The following is a 21550-nucleotide window of genomic DNA, read 5'->3' as shown; positions in this document are numbered from 1 at the left end:
CCCTAAACCTCCCCTCTTTCCCTCTCTCTCAAGCACCTGCCTTCACATTTTCCACTTCTAAAATTCCACCAGCCGCCTGGAAAAAAAAAAAAAAAAAAAAAAAAAAGGGGTGAAATATGAAATGCAGTTACGAGAAAACTTGAGTGCCAAAAAAAGGACTTTTCTTCAAACCCGTAATAACTTTCCATGGGAATAGGGAGAAACTTAAAAAGAATAACACTTCCCCTTGATTTTCTACTCCTACCACTTTTTTAAGCAGGCAGTGAATTTCCTGGAGTGATAAGGGCTTAGCCAATGTAATCCTCAGAGGACCCTACTCTGGCATGCCAGGAATCAAGAAACCTTTCCCTCTATAAAAAAAAAAAAAAAAAAGAGTAGAAGAAGACAGAGGGAGGGAGGCAACAGTAGGTTTGGGAACAAGGAGGAGAGGCAGCCAGCGTGCCATCTCCCACACATGGCGGCAAATGCAAATTAGCATGTGTGGAAAGAGCAGCCGGACTCGCCTCAGCTGGAGATCAACAGAGGAATATTGATATGACAATGCAACGGGCTTCCCTGACACAGACAGCAGGGGCCACTGAGGATGCTCTAATTGGCCTCACGCAAGGAAAGGGTAGGGTCTGGGCAGGGCGACCATAAATGTTTCACAGAGATTGATTCATTATCAGTTTGCTCGACAGGCTGGGTGGGCCTCGTAAAAGTGTACCATCTTGAACTGGTAGCATGTAAGTCACTGGCACAGCGACAGGACAGAATATATCATCCCGACCTTTCACTTCAGATATTGAAATGAGAGACTGAAACATGACTTGCCACACTGCAGGACTACTACTCTTGCATTTCAAAATGCGGGAGTAGAAGGGTAGTGCAATGATAGGTGACAGTGCAAGGGAAAACATTAATAATTTACGAATGTCTCCTCTGTCAGGATATGACACGCTATGATGTGTTTTTTTTTTTTCTTCCCCTCACACCACACCTCGAAGCTGGCTGGCAAGTTCGAGGTGTAAGTATTCTTTTGATTAAGGAGAGGAATACGTGATATTCTATTTGTATGGTCATGAAAAATAGACCGGGAAACTTTAACTCATAAATCAATTTACTGGCTCTTCCGACCTCTGGTTTACATTACTGGCCAATTAACGGCTCCTGTGTCATTATTAACACATATACTGTACTACTGTAACAGTTTGCTACATTAGCGCTCATAAAATTTTACAGCCAAAAACTCTTTTCCGTCTCCTAATGTGGTTAAACGAGACGTTTTTGCTCAGTGCACAAATTATTCAATATCCCACAAAAACTAATCTGTCGGTTGAAAAAAAAAGAACTGCGGGCTTCACAGACACGCAGAGCTGCTGAAGATCACTGGCAGCCATTTAAGAGCCGTGAGAAAGGCAGTTGAGCATCTCAGCTTCTCGCTGGGTGGTTGGATACATGTGGTTGACACATTTGCATCTTCAAAGATGCGCACAGACAAACTCAATATGTGTGAGAATGTCTGGGCGGCATGTGGAAAACCCCGGTCCTTCCTCTGAAGAGGTTTCCTCCCCCTCTCAAAGACTATACTACGGTTCGAGGTCCTTTATCTGTCAAGCGGTTGCTTCGACAGCGAGTTGTAAACAAGTTGCTTGGACTGGATGCACAGAAAACAGTTGCTGTTTACGGTGCAGCTCTGTCTGCTCTGCACCAAAGCGAAAAGGCGCTGCAGGAAGCTACAAATCAGGAACCATTACACAGCAACAAATATGACAGGAGCAGTGCTGCACATTATTTGAGCTCCAAGACTCATTCACTCAGTGTCTCTTCCAATGAGCGTGAACAATGCGAGCTGAGTGTGCATTGTGCTGCAGAGCAGGAGACTGTTCCTCTGAATTGGGGGTAAATTACAAAAGAGGCCTGTGCAAATTAGACGTGATGGCTTCATAATACGTCTGAAGTGTCAGCTTCTCCAGAAACCTATCCCCAGGCTACACTCACGGATCGACGCTTTGAACTTCCAATTATTGCTGCCAAACCGCAGCAATCACCATGCTGTAAAACAAGCGTTCCAGCATCAGAAAACACACGGGATCAATGCTGACTCAGGCGTTGGCAACCACGGAGTTAAAGTATGTTCTCATTGCGTGATGTTGTTAATCCATACGTTCATGGAAGCACACATACGAGTGACTTGGCTTTAAATGCAACAGGCCTGTAAGTCTTTTTCCTTTTAAATGCAGCTTTTCTATTGGGGTCCTGGAAGAAGATTAATATCTCTGAAGTGTCTGTAGTGGTTTTAATCCTGAGAGAGCATTTGTTACAGAAGGAAAAAGAGGAGGACCGGAGGGAAACAGCTGTATTTCAAGAGGAACCATCCAGAGCCGTGTTCCCTCATATTCATTTGGCTTGGGGAGTGTGTTCAAGTGCTATCACAGTTCCATAAGATTACTGCACACGGAGGACTCATAAACAGAAACACAAAACCCCGAACAGGATGTGTGCAACTGCTGAGCAATTTCGGATTACAATATGACCTCTTACTCGTGTATAATTCTGCTCGCAAAGAAATAAATTACCTTTGCAATTTGGGACGCCTCTCAAAAGGTGCTACTGGGTGCCGTTCGCCTGCAATATGTTGAAAGATTGCGAGCCGGCGAACTAAAAGGAGAGGCAAAAACCCAGGCGGGATGACCGGGTCGAACGCATCAGCTGAACCAGAAAAAGTGACCACAACGGTTGAATAGAGTGAGACTCGGAGAACAGAATGGAGCCCAAGGGAGACGCAGACAGAAAGAGAAAAATGCTTTGTGTAAACACACGCTGAGACTTATTTACTCACAAGGCTCAGCATTAAAGCGTCTTCTCATCCTTAATTAAGTCTTGTTTATATTTCCCAACGACGACGGACCGATATGCTTATAACGTCGAGTTGAAATGCATCAATATTGTCAACTGCGCCTGCTCCATAATTAATACACACACTGACATGACATGGATATGATATGACAAGAGTATCAGAGGCGAAGAGTAAGAAAAAGAGTCGAGCGGATGCATTTTTCATGAACTGCAGAGCTCCCCAGCCAAAGTTCTCGACATGATGTTTCAGTCTCGCAGATGAAAAGGGGCACCGAGGGCAAGACAAGCAAATATGTGGATGTATGAAAACAAACCTGGGATTTCATATGCAATTGCATTTATTTTGATCTGTCCACACCTTTGATGGCACGTCCAGAGGTTGACTTTGACCGGCCTTTCGTTTACCTTTTGGCTTTTAGGTCTGGATCCTCTTCAAAAAAAAAAAAAAAAAAAAAACCTGCCCTCATCTTTTCTTTTTATTTCCACTGATGTCTCAGCATCTGATGGGCTGTGGCATCACTACAGCTGCTGATAAAAGCTGGATTTCTTTGAGGGTAGCGTTTTCCATTTCTTTCACCGTTTCTCCTCAGATTGGGGAAGCTATAAATAGCTGTGACTTCTAGCTCTGTGGAAAAAAATAAAAAAATAACACAGGTGTAGAGAAGAATTCGTTTTGCAGTGTGTTTGGACAGGGCGGCTGTGCTTTGCCACTGGGAAGGAGGAGGCCTTACAGGGGCCATTCCTCCTCATTCGGAGCCATTACCACCCCACTGTCACTGTCAGTCTGTCCACTCACCCATCACAGAGCCCAAGAGTGGGCCCAAACCTCACAACTAAATCACATTCTACGCACAAACGGCCGGGGCCGTGCAGCATCTACTGTATCTAATCTAATCTGTCCATCTCCTGTGTCCCTACACATGCACATCAACGCACACAGCCGTGTACGCCTCTGGAAAGGCAGGCCAGCGTCGCAACACCTCAATCATGTACATTTCCGCTGTGTGTGGTGAGACAAGAGCCAGTAATGCAAATCAGAAATCAGGATTCGCCTCGATAATTGGGGCTTTATCAGCTCATTAAGAAACAGGGAAGGCATTGCTGAAATGAGCATGCAATATTCCCATTAAAGACGCTAAAGGAGAGAACACTTAGAACACATCAACCCGAGTCCTTGGGAGAGAGAGGAAAGCAGCATTGATTGATAAGGTTACTATCTTGTCAGCTAAAAAAAAAAAAAGAAAACACCTGGGGGAGGCAGCAATTTAGCAGAAAGAACAGAGCGAATGTTCTCAGGTGGCCCTGATGGCCACTTGTCTGGCCCTCTGTTATAACGCCCGGGACAAAATGGCACATCGTATTAAAAATTTGGCAGATTTATTATTACAGTTGTTTAACCTCTTTATAATCAAATCATGTTAGGGGTTCAAGGAGACTCTCTCACTGAATTACAATCACTATGGCTTGATTTAAATTTGCACTGTGTGGCTGGATCCGATTACCCCACGCAGGCACAGTTCCCGTTTACGTCCAGCATCATTTAGAGTCAAGTGTACGAGGAGGAGAAAATGTGAAAAATAATATGAGTTATGCTATTTTTTTTTATTTTTTTTTGTAATTTATTTTTTTTGCACAGTAGAAAACTGCTTCTCGTAGCTATTACATTGTGCCTAAGGGAAATGATGATAGGGTACAAAGGGTACACCCTCCTCTGGTTCATGGAAATAGTCATAGCCTTTGTGGTACAAATTGTACCACTAACATTCACAAAGCTGACTGGCAGGACAGAAACGTATCACTATTAAAGTGAGTGGGCAAAGCCGCATTAATCCCACAGTCTCTGTGTGACAGACAGGAAGGGTGACACGCTGGCATATTGTGTTTCATGTACAGTAATTTGCCGCAGCTCAAAGTGCTCAGAGGTGGAATCGCGGCGTACAGTACGGCGGCGAACGAGGCATGTCATCGGGGCCAACAGGGAGAGGGGCTGTCATTAGCTACAGGACGGTGATGATTGAGTAACACTCGCTTACTGCTGCGGAGGAAAAACAACCCAACGCCTTCAGCGCAAATCGATACGGTTTGAGCCGTTGGAATGCAAATAGCGACGATTCTGGCCGCATGACACGGGATGACGCACCATTACTTATTCCGGTGCCATTCGACGTCATCGTTAGCCTTTACGGTGTCAGATCCGCTCAATAAAGGGCATTATTTCCAAAAGGATAAGCGTTGCATTAATCCTTTTATGCTGCTTTCAGCAGGATAGACTCTCCCATTGCTAATATTAATGTACAAGGTGTCGAGAGTGAGATGGCTAATCCTGATAACTCGGGATGCACAGTCAACTTTGCAGATGGCTATCTGCCCTGCACAAGCACTCCTAATAGGCACAGGAACAGGATGTGCTTTTAATGCTGCACTTCCTGAATGTCGTCTTCAAAGAAAACGATAATTTTCAACGGGGCTTTCTGAACTGAGAAGATAAGCCAGAGAACGGGGGAGGACAAAATAAAAATGATGCTCGCCTCAGAGAGGAAAAATAGCTTCCTGATATAGTCCTAGCTCCCTCTTTAAAGCTGACACCTAGAACATACAGTTTATCAATTATACATGAAGCCAGAATCCATCTTCTGTTGGCAGCTTGTTTGGATCCGGCCCGAGCCCTCTGAGTGGTGAAATGTGTCTGGGAGCCCCCCATCCCTCCTGTCGCCTTTTTCCACTCGCAGCCTGTCCTTAAATCAATCCCTTTTTAGGCCTGAATTTATTTTTCCTGTAACAAATCTGTCTTGGCAAATGATGTCACATAAGCGGGGAGAATGACAGCCTGATGTCTATGTGGAGAACATCAACCTTGCTCCAGCAGCCTCCTCCCAAGGTGAGTAATCATGCTGAGGAGCGGTGCAGTGTGTGGATGCCAGCCAGAGTCCAAACAAACCCAGAGTCTGTTGCTCAAGATAAACAAACCAATTAGAGGGAAGGCATGTTATTCCTCAGTTGGTGGGATATTTGCTAGATGGAAAATAATCAATGCATTCTTATTTCCACAGGGTGAAGCTGAGAAGTCCTGAGCAGAATAAAATCTAGGCAGAGAGGGAGAGTAAAATTATTCATTAGAAAAAATAAATAATGGGACTAAACTAGCTACTAGTCATGTAATTAATCCATGCAGGCTCAGTGGAGAGGAGAGCACAGAGGGGAAGATTCATCATAGCTTTTTGCCCCTCGCTCCCAGGGATACATGCCCTTCTTGTGTGGATGAGTCAGCTTACATCTTCTGACAACTGTGAGCCAAAGGCTTTGTCAAAAGGAACCACAGTTATTGTTTTGATTGGTCTCCGCTTGTTATGTTGGGAGCGCAAAATGCTTTCAAATGTGATTGCGCCACAGCATCTGAAAATAAAGCACGCACATATAGAACATCAAAAAGGAAGATGTCTGCTTTTTATTTACTGGGGACGATCATTTGGCACTTTGGCGCTCTCGTTGGCCCCCCCCCCCAACACTGGAGCGAGCAGCCCTATCAGTAATTGCAGGGAGCGGCCCCATTGGCCGGCCAAGGCATTAGACAACTGGGCTCACGGTGCATGACATTCAAGCTGGCCAATAAAGACGGACATGCTAATCAAAGCGTCTCTGGCCTCCCCATGACAGAGCGACTGGAGGACTTTGCCCAGTTAGGGCGATGTGCAGCTGCTCTGGCTGCTTTTCCACTCTGCCCCCTCAGGGCCTGGGCACCAGGCTAACCGCTGGCACAAGAATTGAGATGCCGGAGAAACCAAAAAAAAAAAAAAAAAATGGCGGAGGCTACCAATGCCACACATGAAAAATAAATCACAGCCAGCTTGTTAGCATTGCAGGGAGAGAGGGGAAGAGAGAAAGAGAAAAAGAGGGATGGGAAAGGGAAAAAAAAAAGAACTGGGTTAAGAGATTTTATGTGCTGCTAAAAATCTGACACTTGCCAGAGGTCCAAATGTTCCACCAGAGCAACGGCAGCCCTGCCGGCTAAGTCTCTATAAAGCCTCCAAAGCTGCTTACAATATACACTTGAGAAACAATAGATAAGGTCAGGGTAGTAGAAATGTCTGAGTGGGACCATGTCTGAAAAATAAACACTTTCCCACTGCATGTGTTAACCCCAGGCATGCTAACTGAAGCCCACTGGAAAAAAAAAAAAAAAAGCTGTTTGTACTTTTTCTGCTTAACCTTTTAATTGATTTATTTACAAATCAAAACTGGAATAAATTAACTAAATTAAATCATTTATTTATCAAGGGGAAAAAAAACTCGCATTTGTTTATACCAGTTTTTCAAATGCGAGGATTTGCTAATTTTCCTCAATTTTAAATCACTGTTATCTGAATTCGTCTGGAGCGTTGGTCAGACAAAATGAAGAACAGGACACGGCCTCGGAGTCCGGAGACTATTACTTCTAAAAAAAAACGACAAAACTAATATGAAATGAATTTAGATAAACCAAAATCAAATAAAAGTAATTTACAGTTGAAGCACTAGTTTTTGAAGAAAATATCAAAATGCTATTAAAAATCATTTGACGATTTTTGCAAACGTGCTTATTTATTTTGCCGTTAACGTCGAAGCTTGATACCGCTCTTACATCTGGCCGTTGAATATATAAAACTGCAGCTCATCTTAGCTTAGCGTAACAACTGGAATCAGGGGAAAACATCCTGCCTGGCTGGCTCTGTCCCAAAGTAAAGAAAATTAAACTCGCAGCATGTCTAAAGTTCATTAATTAATACACGATATGTTGTTTGGTTAATCCTTGTGAAAACAGACGTGTTAAAACAACAAGTATGTGGAGGTTACGTGGCGGACTATTTCTTGGCGGGCGCGGTAATATCTAATAATAATAATACTCGATCTGAACTATTCGCACACATATGCGTTTAACCTGGCAAAGCTCCAGAGTCCATGAGCAATGTGTTGTTCTTCTTCTTCTTGTGTTTTTAACGGCGGTTGGCGGACAGCTTTTAGGCGCATTACCGCCACCTTGTGATGGGAGGAATGCACTACAACCAGGGGTGGGTCAAAATGGGAAATAAGGAAGGACTATAGTCGCGTATACTATTTTATTTTGTTTTTTATTTTAATGACCATTCAAATATTCAAAAAAATCATGACCTATTCCCAGTAAAAACATGGCCACGCAAGATGGTCCGCAGAGTGGAAGTGGACCCACTCTCGATGAAGATACGGAGGGCTCATTTTAAGGTAATAAAAACACGATTTTTGATTATACCGTAATAAAAACAATTATGAATATTAAATTCTAGTTCTGCCGATAAATCCCCCTAAATCCTACACACTGAACCTTTAAAATAATTAATTATAAAATCATTACAAAATATTATATTATCCACACAAATGATTAGTCTGCTTTAAAAAAAAAAAAAAAAAAGCGAGGAAAAAAATTTACTGGCAGTTTACAATGGATCCGGGCCAAACTGGCAGAAGGAGGCTATGCGCCGGCTTATTACAGACCATAAACAAATTACAGCAACATAAAAGGGAAAAATGAAACCTTGCAGAAGGAAACAATTCTCAAAGAACAGTGTCCAGCATCTGCCGCACGGAGACGCACATCTGTGGCGATTCTTTGTCTCAGAAACCGTCATGCTGACCTGCGGATGGCTTGCGGTGAGGAGAATATTCCAGCAATATTTATTCAGTCAGGGCTTTATGCCCCAGCGTGATAATGTAACACCGTCTGACACTTAACTCTACTCACTATCTTCGCCCAGGAGACACGCTATCCTAAAGCGTCTGCGGTTCCATCATGTGAATCTTAATCAGATACTTAGCCAGTAGAGCAGGTTTTTACTCTCCCTGGTGAGAGTATCAACACATGGCCATCAGGCACAATTCACAGCCGCAAAGTGGCTATTTATTTTCTGCTCAGCATTACTTGACAAATAATTACTCAGTCTATTCAATTAAGCTGTGGAAATGGCCACACCATCCCAGCGTAGCACTGAAACATTATTCTACGTTTTACAACTCCGTCTCATGAATAAAACGGCACACAACATGCCAGGTGCTTTGATGCGGAGGGAGCCGTGGTGGGGGGTGGGTGGGGGGTGGGGGGGGGACAACGAGGTGATGGCAAGCAGAAATATCATTAAGCCCGAACTATTTCATCCGGAGGAAAACAGACTTGTTGCTGGTGGAGCAGATGCACATGGTAATCTGAGGTGAGAGGACACTGTGCTTTTCCCTGCTGGAGAAGAAAAACTGTTTCTACAAAGTAAACCTAGGTGGGGGAAGGAGAAAGTCCCTGCATGCTGGTGGAGTAATATGCACTACAGCCTGGGAGCCCACCGGAGTCAATTTCTCAAGAAACAGTGGATTAATGGAGATTTTCCTGTTATTCAAATTATTAATTGGAGACACAGACTCCCAAAAATAAATCTGACTCAGCTCTGCCAACTTTGAAGTATTTCCGCACACAACTCTGACAATAAGTAAATACAAATAAATCACAAAATACACAACGCTGAACCAAAATAGATGCCATTCAGTACGATGAGAACTTCTTCTCCGTGATAACAAAATGAGGTGAACTCTGACATCTGGTAAACTTTCTTCAGAACAATTCTAGACACATTTATTTTTTTAGGGCAACACTGTTTACATTGAAGTTGAACAAATAAATGGAAAGAATTAACAGTCAGGAGAAAGTAATCAAGTACTATGGAGTATAATTTCGAGGTACTTGTATTTTACTTTTTATTCAAATGAAAAGTCTATACAAGTATAATGTACTATTTTTTTATGATAATACAGTGATTTCCAAACTTTGGTGGTATGTAAGAACAACGGCACTTGAAGCCGAAGTTTAAAAACTCATTTACTTCAATTTAATTACAGATATACTTATTACATAAAATGAGTTGATGATCATTGAAAAATGTAATTTGTCTGTGCTTATCCACGTGGGGGTATGTTACATCATATTTGACGTAGCATTATGCTAACATTAGCTTGACATAGCTGGATTCTGACTCCTCAGTCATTGATTTTAACTTGTGGAATGAGTTTGAATTGGCTTGGTCCATTTGAGATTTTGGACATCATCACTTAGGCATTATCAATGAAAGGCATTGGGTCATACATCTTTACATTTTTGTATCTATAAAACCATGCATTGCATTGTTGGGAGAGTTCACAAATAGTGTGACGGGCGATACATTTTTTTTATTTTTTTTTATTCCCCGATTAGAATTTTTGAGGGAACTGTGCAGTGCATAAATTTCACACTCTGAATTTTGGACAGTAAATATAACTTGCTATATATTAAACAGCATGTGGTTTCAACTCAGGACTGTCTCCGTTTTTTTTTTTTTTTTTTTAATAAACATTAATTTTGTGAATCAGAATTATTATTTAAAAGCTGCAATGACCACATAAATAATTTTAAACATGGTGGCCATCGGTAGAAAATACAAGCAGGACTTTCACGTTTAATGGAATATTCAATGCAGTCTTGCAACTTTACTTAAGCACAACCTTTTTTAAATCGTCTTCCAACTCTGACACGAAATCGTAAAACCAAATAAGCAAGACGGATAATGGTAAACAACCTAAATAAATCCCACAGTTGAGAGAAAGCCACAGCACGTCTCCGCAGCCAGCGTCTTTGGCCTCTCCACCCTAATTTACCACACTCCGCCCACTCAGGCCTGCGGTGCTGTGGTGCTGGCTGATCCTCCAGCAGGGCCGGGCCAGTCCATACGTCCCACTGGCACAGGACGCCCCACCAAGAGCCAATCACTGAGCCTGCACTGCTGACAGCTCATTACCACTCAATTAGGCAGGTGCACCTCCACGCACAGCCTTCTGACAAATACAGCCCTCCCAGATGCATGTTTAACATTGGAGAGAATTATATAGTGACAGCAAACACTAAACGCCTCACCCTTATCACTTGATTGCCTCAAGATTGAAATCCTATAATTGGCCCAGGCCAGCGGGAGAAAAAAAATAAATAAGCCAATAAATATGATACAGTCGACTTGTAATTGAACAATTATGAATTCATATTCATAAGATGTTTGCTGGCAATTACAAAATGCCATCTGATTAGGCGCAATTTGAAATGACATTGTTCCATGCTAAAGACACTGTGGTGTCAGCCTAATAAAGAGAAGACACATCATAGCGGTTGCCCGACCACTGACATGACCTCCAGAGATGAGAGACATGCTGACACAGTGGCTTGGCCGGTGACAGACGGGACTTGGCACCCATCGCTCTTTGTCCCCTAAATCCACTGCTTCTACTCACTCGCCCTGAAAAATAACACCACCGAGGGTTGACTTTCAAATTTTAACACCAGTGGGCACAGACTGTACACATAACAAAACACAAGCAAGGCAAAAAAAAAAAAAAAAAAAAAATGTTGATCCCTTGAGAACAGATTCTAATCAAGATGAAATGATTTACAAATCTATTTAATAAGGCTTGCCAGAAGTCAAACTTGGCATGTAAATGCGGTAGGGATTAAATTTCATCGGCAACCAAGACTGTAACTGATCGCCTGCAGACAAAGGGGGAGCCTGCCAGTTTTTTTTTTTTTTTTTTTTTTTTTTCTCCCCCCTTCACTTCTCTTCCCTCCCTCTTTCTCTCCACTGCCTGCCTGCATTTTGCCTCGTGATCCCTCCCTGGCTATGTGGAAGGACAGGGGCAGTGCAGAGTGGTGCAGTACAGAGTGGAGAGGAAAGAGAGGAAAAAGACAGAAAAGGAAGAGGGAGGAAGGAGGGAGGGAGAGAGAGATGAAAACAGATGAAGGAGGGAGAAACACTGGAAATAAAGAACAGTGGCGAAGAGGGAGAGAGGGAGGAGAGATGAGGACAGAGAGTAGGAAGAGAGGAATCTCAAGGTCAGCGTGAGGACAGCGTGGTCCTCCGAGTTGGACAGAGACACAGCCGCAGTCACCTCTGTGCTAATCAGCCCTTCGGCTGGCTGATGAGGTGTCAGTTAAGATGTGTGTGTGGAAAAACCTTTCCCTTTGCTTTTTTGGCTGTAAATTGAAGGGTGCTGGTGGGGCGGAGTAACAATGTGTGTGTGTGCGTGCGTGCGTGCGTGCGTGTGTGTGTGTGTGTGTGTGTGTGTGTGTGTGTGTGTGCACTCTGGGGTGTAAGCAGGCTGACGTGCTGCTAGTGGTGCCAGTACTGCGCTTTTTTTTCTTTTTTTTTTTTTTCTTCTTCTTCTTCCTGCTTTTGCCTCCCTTTTTCTTGCATATTATGCTACAGTGACTGAAGCTGAACTCAGCTTTCCCCTGCAGTGAGGGCAAAAACACAACTGCCAATTAATGCTATGCAGTGTGCCAGTGTTAACAGTGTGAGGCATTCTGGTTCAACTTGCTGTGCTGTTTGATAAAAAGAAAAAAGAAAAAAGAAAAAAAGAAAAAGAAAAGGTGGGCTAGCCGTTTTTTCCTCGGGTGTGGCTAACCTCTTGCAAAGGAACAGCGTCCACAGCTGTGATCAGGTTTGTGACCTAACAGCTCTGCAGCTCCTGTCTCATTGGGTGAGTTCTGTGTATCAGGCCAGTTGGCAGAGGCGAGTGTCTCCTCCGTCTATCCTTGGGTTATTTCTGACCATCTGTGCCCAGTCATTAACAGGCCTTTTCACAGTCAATTGTCTTGTTCGTCTCCCCTCTTCTCCCTTTCTGTTAGCTTCTCACCGTGCTCCTCCGGTCGGTTAGACCGACCAAGTGCTTCTCTTTTTCTTCCTTGAATGTAAATGGCATAAGTTAGGAGAGGCCATTTTATTAGCCGGGGCTAAGGAGAGCTGTGGAGACGTAGGTTAATTCAAAGTGGCATCATGGAGGATGCATCAAGCAGTGGAGATCAAATTACAGGGCAAAGCACTCAGTGGTAAGAAAAAAAAAAAAAAAGCCAGTGGTATGCTGCAGAATGTGTGCGTGCACGCTGTGTGTGTTTAACAGCAAATGAATGTGAGACTAGAGAGAAAGAGAAGGGGGGGGGGGGGAGGCAAAGAAGACAGGGAAAGGAGAGAGGGAGGAGGAGGAGGAGGGGGGTGTCCATAGAGGGCCAAGAGGGGGAGGGGGGTGGGGAGGAGGATGGGGATTGAAGGAAAGTAGGAGCAAAAGAAAGAAGAGGGGAGGTGGGAGGTGGGAGGGAGGGAGGTGGGGGGGCTAACTGGGCCAGCATGCACACATCACCCCCACCAATTAGAGTCACTCATCTCCCCTTCCCACAATGCATAACCCTCGATTTCTGATGTTTACAATCGCCGGGGAGAGAAATAAGTGTAAACACCACTGCAGTAGCGACAGCATTCAACAACCCCCCCCCCAAAAAAGAGAGATATATCCTCCGCCTGAAATGCATTTAGCCATTCCTCCTTCCTCCTCACGCCTTTGTTATTGGTCTTTGTGCGATGATTTGCCTAAGGACCCAGATTTCCTAGCAACAGCCTGCCACCAAACATTTGGCAGGAGTTCAACATTCTCTCTTTGTGAGAAATGGCAGTGCTGCCTCCCTGCTCTGCGTCTGCCACCAGCCCTGCTGCTGCTGCTGCTGCCGCCGCCGCCACCACCGCTGCTGCTGGATGAGCCAGACTGGCTGCAAGAGCCCCTCTAATAATTCTGTTTTCATCCAATCACACCACATAGTAGCAGGCACCTTGAGAGCCTCTGCCAGGAATCATCAATCACCTCTTTAACACACACACACACACACACACACACACACACACACACACACACACACACACACACACACACACACACACACACACGCTCCGACGCGCACGGACGCATGTGCGAGCAAATAACATGCTAACGTGCACACGTGCACTTTTCGGCAATCAAATTTACAGATTAGGTCGCGTACGCCACCCGGCAGAGGTTTAATGAAAATCAACAAAGCACATTAATACACAGCAAAGGTTGGAACAGCGAGAGTGAGAAAATGTACAATCTGGCTGTAAATTGGGTAAATACATCTGAGTGCTCTCGACAAGGTTAATGGAGAGAGGAGGCCTTAGTGAACGCCGGTCTAGACACGCCACACAGTATTAAGTGGGAATAGCTGTGGCAGTGTATCTGGCTAAGTACTTTACAAGTGCGAATGGGACTCTAATAAAGCGAATGATCCCCCTGTTTTGACAAAGAGGCCCAGGAGGGATGCCGTACACCACGTTTTAGATTCCAAGCACTGACAAACACCCATTTGTGGCCCTTCTATCCCCCCTCAAATCCCACGGAAGCTTTTCCCCGCGCGCAAGACTGTCGGATGTGGGCAAAACCCAACTGCCAATTTGCAGAGGATGTGCCATGTTTGCTAATGTGAAGCAGAGGCTAAAAATGAGACCACACAAACTCTGGAGGATGGACTGAGTGATCTGTTTTCTGGCACCAGCACTAACGGCTTTTTTTTTGGTTTGTTTTTTTGTTTGTTTTTCTTTTCTTTTTTTGGGTGGGGGTGGGGGGGGGTGTTTGTTTCTGCGACTGGGCGGCTAATTATGAAGCCTCTGTCATTATTGCACTACAGTACACTCGTGTTCTAGAGGGGCTTGTGGGCAACAGGGGGAGCATTGTGGATTTCACTTGGGACGACATTGCCAAGGAGTATGTTGACGGCTGGGCTGTAATGCTGATTTATGTCGATAATGAACTGCTTAAAGACGTGGAATGCAGCGCGATTTCAGGGCTATCATCTTGACTTGAGATGAGAGAAAATGTTGATCTGCCGGAATTAAACGTAATCCCAAACAGTGAAACACGAGCATGGCAAGCCATCCCACTCCAGAAGCTGTGAGTGAAGACATTACCTCAGTGGTGCAGCTCGAGTGTGTGTGAATGTCTCAGCGCACATCTGTCCTCCTCAATCTGTGTGTTTTGTCTGTAAGGGGAAGACTGTGGAGGGAGGGGGGAGGAGGGGGAGGGGGAGGGCGGGAGGGGGCGAATGAACTTGCATAATCAATTTTCACACTTTCGCAGCACCTGTTGGCTTGTCTTCACGTTTAAAGAAATGAATGAATGCATTACATGTAGAACAATTTCACACTGTGCTGCAGCTTCGTGCACAAAGACGAGGGGAAAATAGGGAAAACGGAGCTGTATTGTCTCAATAGGTAACGTAGCTCATTTCACTCGACAATGGATGAATGGATATATTGACAATGCAGAAGGCGTGCTGAGGCATTTCCTGAATAAAGCCTCTTAACATTTTGTCCTCCTCTGGCAATGGAGTTGGGGAACAGTCATTTTGAATGTAGAGGGTCTCACTTACCGCAATATAATAGTCCTTGGCTTTCTTCACCAGCTCCCAGTTGCTGTCCAAGTCCAGGTGTTTTTCCTTTTTGTAGCAGTTTGCCGCTGCCAGGTTAGCAACAAGGGACCTGCCGGGACAGACCCCATAAATCTTCTGCCTGTGCTTATCATCCATCTTAATTTTGTCTCAAAAAACATCCTAAAAAACACTCGAGCCCCAGACTTTCCTTTGTTCTTTTCCTGATATAAAAGGATGATAATGTGTTTCTAAGAATGTCTGAACTGGGGTGAATATATATATATATTAAATGGGTTATCTCAAAAGACAAAAAAAAAAAAGAGGAGATTAGAATAAGATGAGAGATTTTCAAGGCCAACAATAAGCCACCTCCAAATTATTCATATTATCATAGGAAAAGTGGTCCATTGTTAACAAGGATGGAAACAACAGAAACGCATTACTAAATGGACACTTGAGTTGAGTAGTGGATGGGGGGAGCTGGAAAGTGAAGCAGGTGGCATTATCTTAACATAGCTCATTAGCCAGTCCTCATGCGCTGTCTCTTTATGAGCGGCCATCAAAATGAGTGCAACCATCATAGCTACTTAGGGGGAAACTGTTAGGCAACCATATGACAGGAGGGTGTTGCTGCAGGAAGAGGTCTGTTCTCACGTGGTGAGAGAAAACTGCTCACCGGGGTTAGTGTCACGGGAAAGAGGAACAGTGTGCTAAGTTGATCAGAGTGTGATGACGCAGGCTGCGATCTGACAGCAGGATTGGGACAGCGTTTGACCCGAGCAGCAGTAATGGACTCAAAGGTTGGAACGAGCATGACAGGCAAAATGAGTGTCATTACCGAGGAAGTCCAACAGACGTGGAGTGAGAGGAGTGGTGCACTGTTAAACGACGACGAGATCTAATGATGTGATATGTCCAAGAGGTAGAACTGAAAAGCCACAGTAAGCAACTCCGGAGCAAAAAAACTCATCAGTCTCGCTGAGAATCTGCAACCTTGCAATATTTGCGTGATCTTTGCATTTCTTCCAGAAAATCTGGACAGTCTGGAAGAATGATTCCCAGTTTTACCAAATTCTAGTTTTCAATCAAGCAAGTCATATATATATATATTTTTTTTTTTATATCAAAGTGGAATATAAATGAAGCATCAAGGTCCATAACAACACTTCCTTGTACTAACTACGGTGTTAAAGATCTTGTTTCCCTACAACTTGTGTTGCGATGTCATGTATCATCCACTAAAGATGAGTCAATCGAGCAAAATGTATTGTTAGCTTGGCCGGCACTAGCATTTATAATCTAACACATAAAACGAAGGATTGGCGCTTTTAGCTTGTTAGCAGTGCTAAACGTTATAGTATTGTTATCTTAAAAGATGTAGAACAGGGCTGGGTGTCGTTCAAATTGTTCATCTGGTGGAGGTACGATACCTTTACCAGACACCAGCTAGCTGGATTAGAGAAGCCTGCAGTCACTGGGACAGCGGTGTGGTCAGATATTAGTTTGAAAACAGTGGGGGGGAGGAGGGGAAAGGGCCGGGCCACCCAAGTAGAAGCTTCGTATCGTAAATGCTGTGGCTCGCTGACGCTGCTGAGATTTACACCTGCGCAAACGTAACAAAAATCTGCGTTTGATAAAGTGTGTGGATAAAGCCCAGGTATCAAAATTTGGTACCATGTGACGGAGCATTTTTTTTTAAAAAATTTTTTATAGTAGATGGTACCAAGGCAATGTGCTTCGGTACCCGTTATTAACAAAGATTGTCTTCTATAGCTAAGTGCACCGGGTAGCAACAACCTTTCCACTGTTTGGAAGTCGTTACACATCAAAATTATCGGTAAACAAAAAAACAAAAAACAAAACTACATTTAAAATGAAATGTGTATCTATGACCTAAATATATTTATAACCTAAATATAAAGTATTTATCACAAAATAATATAAGACACTGTCGGTCACAAAAGTTGTTTTAAAATTCCAAATTTTAGGCCACAAAGATCAGGCAAAATCTCAGAGATCCTGGAGGGACTGATTGAACCTCTGCCTACACGTGTAATTCTCAATGGCTAAAATGCGATTATCCAACGTACTGTATCTTCACAGACTGGAACTTAAATTGTCCGATTTGAGTAGGAAGGTAGATCTTCTTTCTTTGAAGACTTGCACTAATCAAAGCTCGGAAGCTGTGACATACTGGCTCCCGATCCTTCAAAGCCATCACCCCTTCCAATCTGGCCCTGCTGGCGACCTTTCCTCTGGCCTCCTGAGCTGTCTGTTAAACACCTGTAAGAAATATTACAGAGCTCGTCTCCCTGAGCACGGCACCTGACCTTTTCAGGTGTCAGAGCCCACATCAAACAAGCCCACTAAGACCATTCAGCGGGGCAGGCTCCCGGGGCAGTCAGGGCCCAGCCGTTGACTGACTGACAACTCCAGTAGCAGCGGATAAAGGGCTGCAGAGGAGGGGAGTGTTTAGAGAAGGAGCTTATTGATCCACACCTGGTCTATCATGAACTGGAGCCTTTACTGTTAGTGATATGCGCGCGTGTGTGTGTGTGTGTGTGTGTGTGTGTGTGTGTGTGTGTGTGTGTGTGTGTGTGTGTGTGTGTGTGTGTGTGTGTGTGTGTGTGTGTGTGTGTGTGTGTGTGTGTGTGTGTGTGTGTGTGTGTGTGTGTGTGTGTACGTATCGGCGCAGGCTCTGACCTCTGCTGTCTCGGACGTGCTGATGATGATGCTAGTGTGAGAGTCGCCAGAGACGCTAAAGCCCCTTTTACAGGCGAGAAGGCTGACAGGTGAGAACTGGGATAGCCCAGGCATCCTTAACACATTGCTACTGTCAGCCTATAGATGGATGACAACCCACTGGGGCGGCAGAGACTGAGTGGGGGCCTGGAAAAACACGCTCAAGCTGTTCTTTTTCCTTTTGATGTGTGAGCTGAGCTATGATTCCCTGTTATGACTTCCAGCCCCGAGAAGTCAACTGCCTGCCTGAAGAAGTAAAAATGAACCAAAATGACTCTTTCAAATCTCTGCTACGGGGTCGTTTCGTGGTCATGGGTGACTGAAAGGCTGCGAACCTGTTGTCTCCAGTGATGCAGGCTGCACAGGTACCGGTCGGCTCCTCGTTTTGCTCGTAGTAATGGGCATCGACGTGGGCTTCTTCGGCCTTCTTCTTCAGGATCTCGCCAAACTGGTCTATGCCAATGCACCCGAAGAAGGTAGCCACCTTATGGGGTTTCTGGATCATCCACTAGGAAATAGAAAATAAAAACAGTTACAGTGAGCTCAGTTTACAAAATATAAGTCTGTTTGAAGGGTCAAGTTCAGCTAAGGCAGATGGCATACAAACTGTAGCTTCACAGCAAACATACTGCTTGTGATATATGAGGGCTGCGAGCTGTCGTAAACAACCCAAGACCAATTCCACTCCACACAGAGGCACTATTCTCATCCAAGCCCTCCATCCTCCCTGTGTGCTAAAAACAGTCTCATCTCCTTATTTACACAAACCCCATAATTCAAGGCTTCATCCTTCTTATGCAAACACAGACTGTGTGTGTGTGTGTGTGTGTGTGTGTGTGTGTGTGTGTGTGTGTGTGTGTGTGTGTGTGTGTGTGTGTGTGTGTGTGTGTGTGTGTGTGTGTGTGTGTGTGTGTGTGTGTGTGTGTGACACAGAGTGTGTACCCGTTACCACAGGACACTCCCCAAACTGCTCGTTGGCCATTTATTTGGTCTCGACAGTCTTGATGTACTCAGTGACTTTTACCTGATGGTGGGGGGGGGGGGTCTGCTCAAATTCTACAGCGCTCAGGTTTAACCTCCAAAGATTTATTGACGTACAGTACGTGCTGCTGTTTGCTCATTTTATTGCAGCCTCCTGTTTTGTTGCTGACGGGGGCCCCTTGTGAATGAGATGTTGCTGCTTTTGGGGATGACCTGTATATGTGTGAAATTAATCATTTCACACGACCAAATAGCATCTCGGTAGGGGAAGAAAAATGCATTTTCATCACCCATCCTGAGATGCTCTCTCCTATTATTTTTGCACAACCCCCACCCTCCTCCCGCCCCTCCGGTCTCAAGGTAACTAGTTCAGATGGAAAAAGAAAATCAAATAGAAAAATAAAACTATCCAGTAAAATGATACATTACTTTGAGCAGAGCTCATGCGTGACCGAGTTTATAGATACAGTTGATCAGGGTGGGTTTTGTGACTTTTATCTTTTACATAAAAAACAACCACAGCTGGCTGCAAATTAAGAATATTTTCAGAATTTATGAATGCCTGTTTATTGATAATGAATTCCCCATCATAATTTTTGTTTTTGTGATACAAGGGCCAATCAAACTGCTTTGAGACTGTTCGTGTTGTGCCCAATCATAGCGCAGAATAGCAATGCGCACGTTGCAGGGAGAATCAATAACCTTCGCGAGTAAGTATTCCACGTTACATCATTTGATCGTCATTAGCACCCCGAGGTACACATATTTTTGTAACCACTGGTATGTTCGCGTTCGCAATTTCACTGCGGACTTGAGCAGAGAACACGCATACAATTTTGTGTCAAACTCGGGCATCGGCAACAGAGACCTGTGAAACGCTTCATAAGTCCTCCGGCAGTGAATTAATGAGCTGGGTGAGGTGCTTTGAGTGACATCGGTGGTCCAAAAAGGGCAGAACATCACTGTCCAAGACCAAAAGAAGGCACGTCAGGTCAGAAGCAAAACCAGGTGGGTTTTCTTTGACATTTGCGGGCGTACACTGTGAATTTGCCGCCACCCCCCCGGGGTCAGACCGTCAACACCGAGTTCTGCTGTGACGTTCTGTGACGTCCGAGGGAAAACATTCCGTAAAAAAAAAAAAAAAATGACCTGAACGTGCCGCTTTAGTTTTCCAACATTACAACGGCCCGCTCACATCGTGCTCAAAACGTAATTGTGCTCCCTACCACCCCAACTCGCCGTCTCCCCGCGACTCCTTTTGGTTCTCCAAAAATGTGAGACAAAACCCGATGTGCGGGCTCTGCTTAAGTTTTAGGTCCATGGTGAAAACAGAAAGGCGTACGTGCCAATGGTTAAAATAAAAAAAAACACACACAGGTGCTTATTGTTGATCAAGCGACGTAACTTGGAATACTTATTCACAAACGTTAGAGCTTTCCCCTTCCATGTACAGGACTAAAAAAAAGTGACGAATCTTCATGTTTACTCGTAGCTGCAACCAGCAACTAGCAGTTGTTGTTTTTATTTACTTTTCATGATAAATGACAAAAACCTTTAATCAATTATCAACAGTTGACTTTTGTTAATAGACAAATCAATTGATCAATATTTGAAGCAGTGGTGACGGTGGGGGTGAACAGTAATAATGTCACATATGTCAGCTGTATGTTGCTCCATGAGGGAGGCCTACCACGTGTCATCTTGAGTCATGGTTCAGTCATTCAGCCATGCCTTCGACTCCCCACCTGGCTGAAACACAAACACGTACACACACACACGTGCGCAAATCCGAGCTCGTCTTCCCTAACCTCTTGCTGCAGGCACCTCACACTTATCAAGGTCACTGGCTCGGGTACACGTCAAGTCCAATCTGATTTTCCCTGCACCATGATGAGCTCCGAATCCAAGGTTAGGAGCTGCGGGCTGTAAATAATGACAGCGCGGCCCCTCCATTTGCAGGCCTCTCAGGTGGGAATAGAGAGGGCCACTCAGGGGCCTCAGTCCCTCTGATGACAGTATGGTGAATCACAGCAACAACTGACCTCACAACCATAGCCCCCTCCCTTCCCACACCTCCATCTGAACTATCCTACCTCCTCCACCCCTCTCTCTCTCTCTCTCTCTTTTTCTGACCGTCGGCTGTATTCTCACTGCCAGCTCAGCTTGTCATTTTACAGGGTCATTAACAAACACACATACACACTAACATGCGAGTACACGGTGCACCCACACAGGGAAAAGGCTGACACACACACACACACACACACACACACACACACACAGAGAAATCCTCTCTAGTGCCACAGCATCAAAGCTCCCTCCCTAAAAAAAAACCCACCCCTGCTTTTGCCAGAAGCTGCTCTCCTACTCCAATAAACACAAAGCGGCACTAGATAAGAAGAAAATGTCTTCATTATGAGCATGTAAAAAAATGTATCTTGTACTCCCTCCCCCCCCCACCTCTCTCCACCTCCCCCCTCCTCTGTGGTGCACGGGAGCAGGGAGTTATATCAATTCATTTCCATCCCCGGCACCCTGCAGACAATCCCTCTCCATTCCCAGATTATGTGAGATAATACCTCCATTATGACAAAAGCGCGATTCGCGGGGTCGCAGAGAGGTCAACCAACCCTGTGCTGGGTATTCATGCTTAGTCACATCCCAATTATACCGCAGTGGCAGAGGCAGAAATTGGCAAATGTACATCAA

At 44.6% G+C, this 21550-nt stretch overlaps 1 protein-coding gene across 2 annotated transcripts in view; it reads right to left on the bottom strand.

The window, feature by feature from the left end:
• adkb (adenosine kinase b) overlaps positions 1-21550 on the bottom strand; it is a 109099-nt gene that overhangs the window by 48341 nt on the left and 39208 nt on the right. For both annotated transcript variants that reach the window (XM_069691821.1, XM_069691822.1), the window contains exons 5-6: positions 18196-18368; positions 15119-15227 (exon numbers count right to left, since the gene is read on the bottom strand). In XM_069691821.1, the coding sequence (XP_069547922.1) occupies positions 15119-15227; positions 18196-18368 (282 nt within the window). The remainder of the gene's footprint in view (positions 1-15118; positions 15228-18195; positions 18369-21550) is intronic.

This window comes from Brachyistius frenatus, unplaced genomic scaffold, assembly GCF_029030835.1.
Source record: "Brachyistius frenatus isolate BFR_SWC_R1_liver_20210118 unplaced genomic scaffold, ASM2903083v1 Contig_11, whole genome shotgun sequence".
Classification (NCBI taxonomy): Eukaryota; Metazoa; Chordata; class Actinopteri; family Embiotocidae; genus Brachyistius; species Brachyistius frenatus.
The sequence above is the reverse complement of the archived record's forward strand: the minus strand, read 5'-3'. Positions and strand labels throughout refer to the sequence as shown.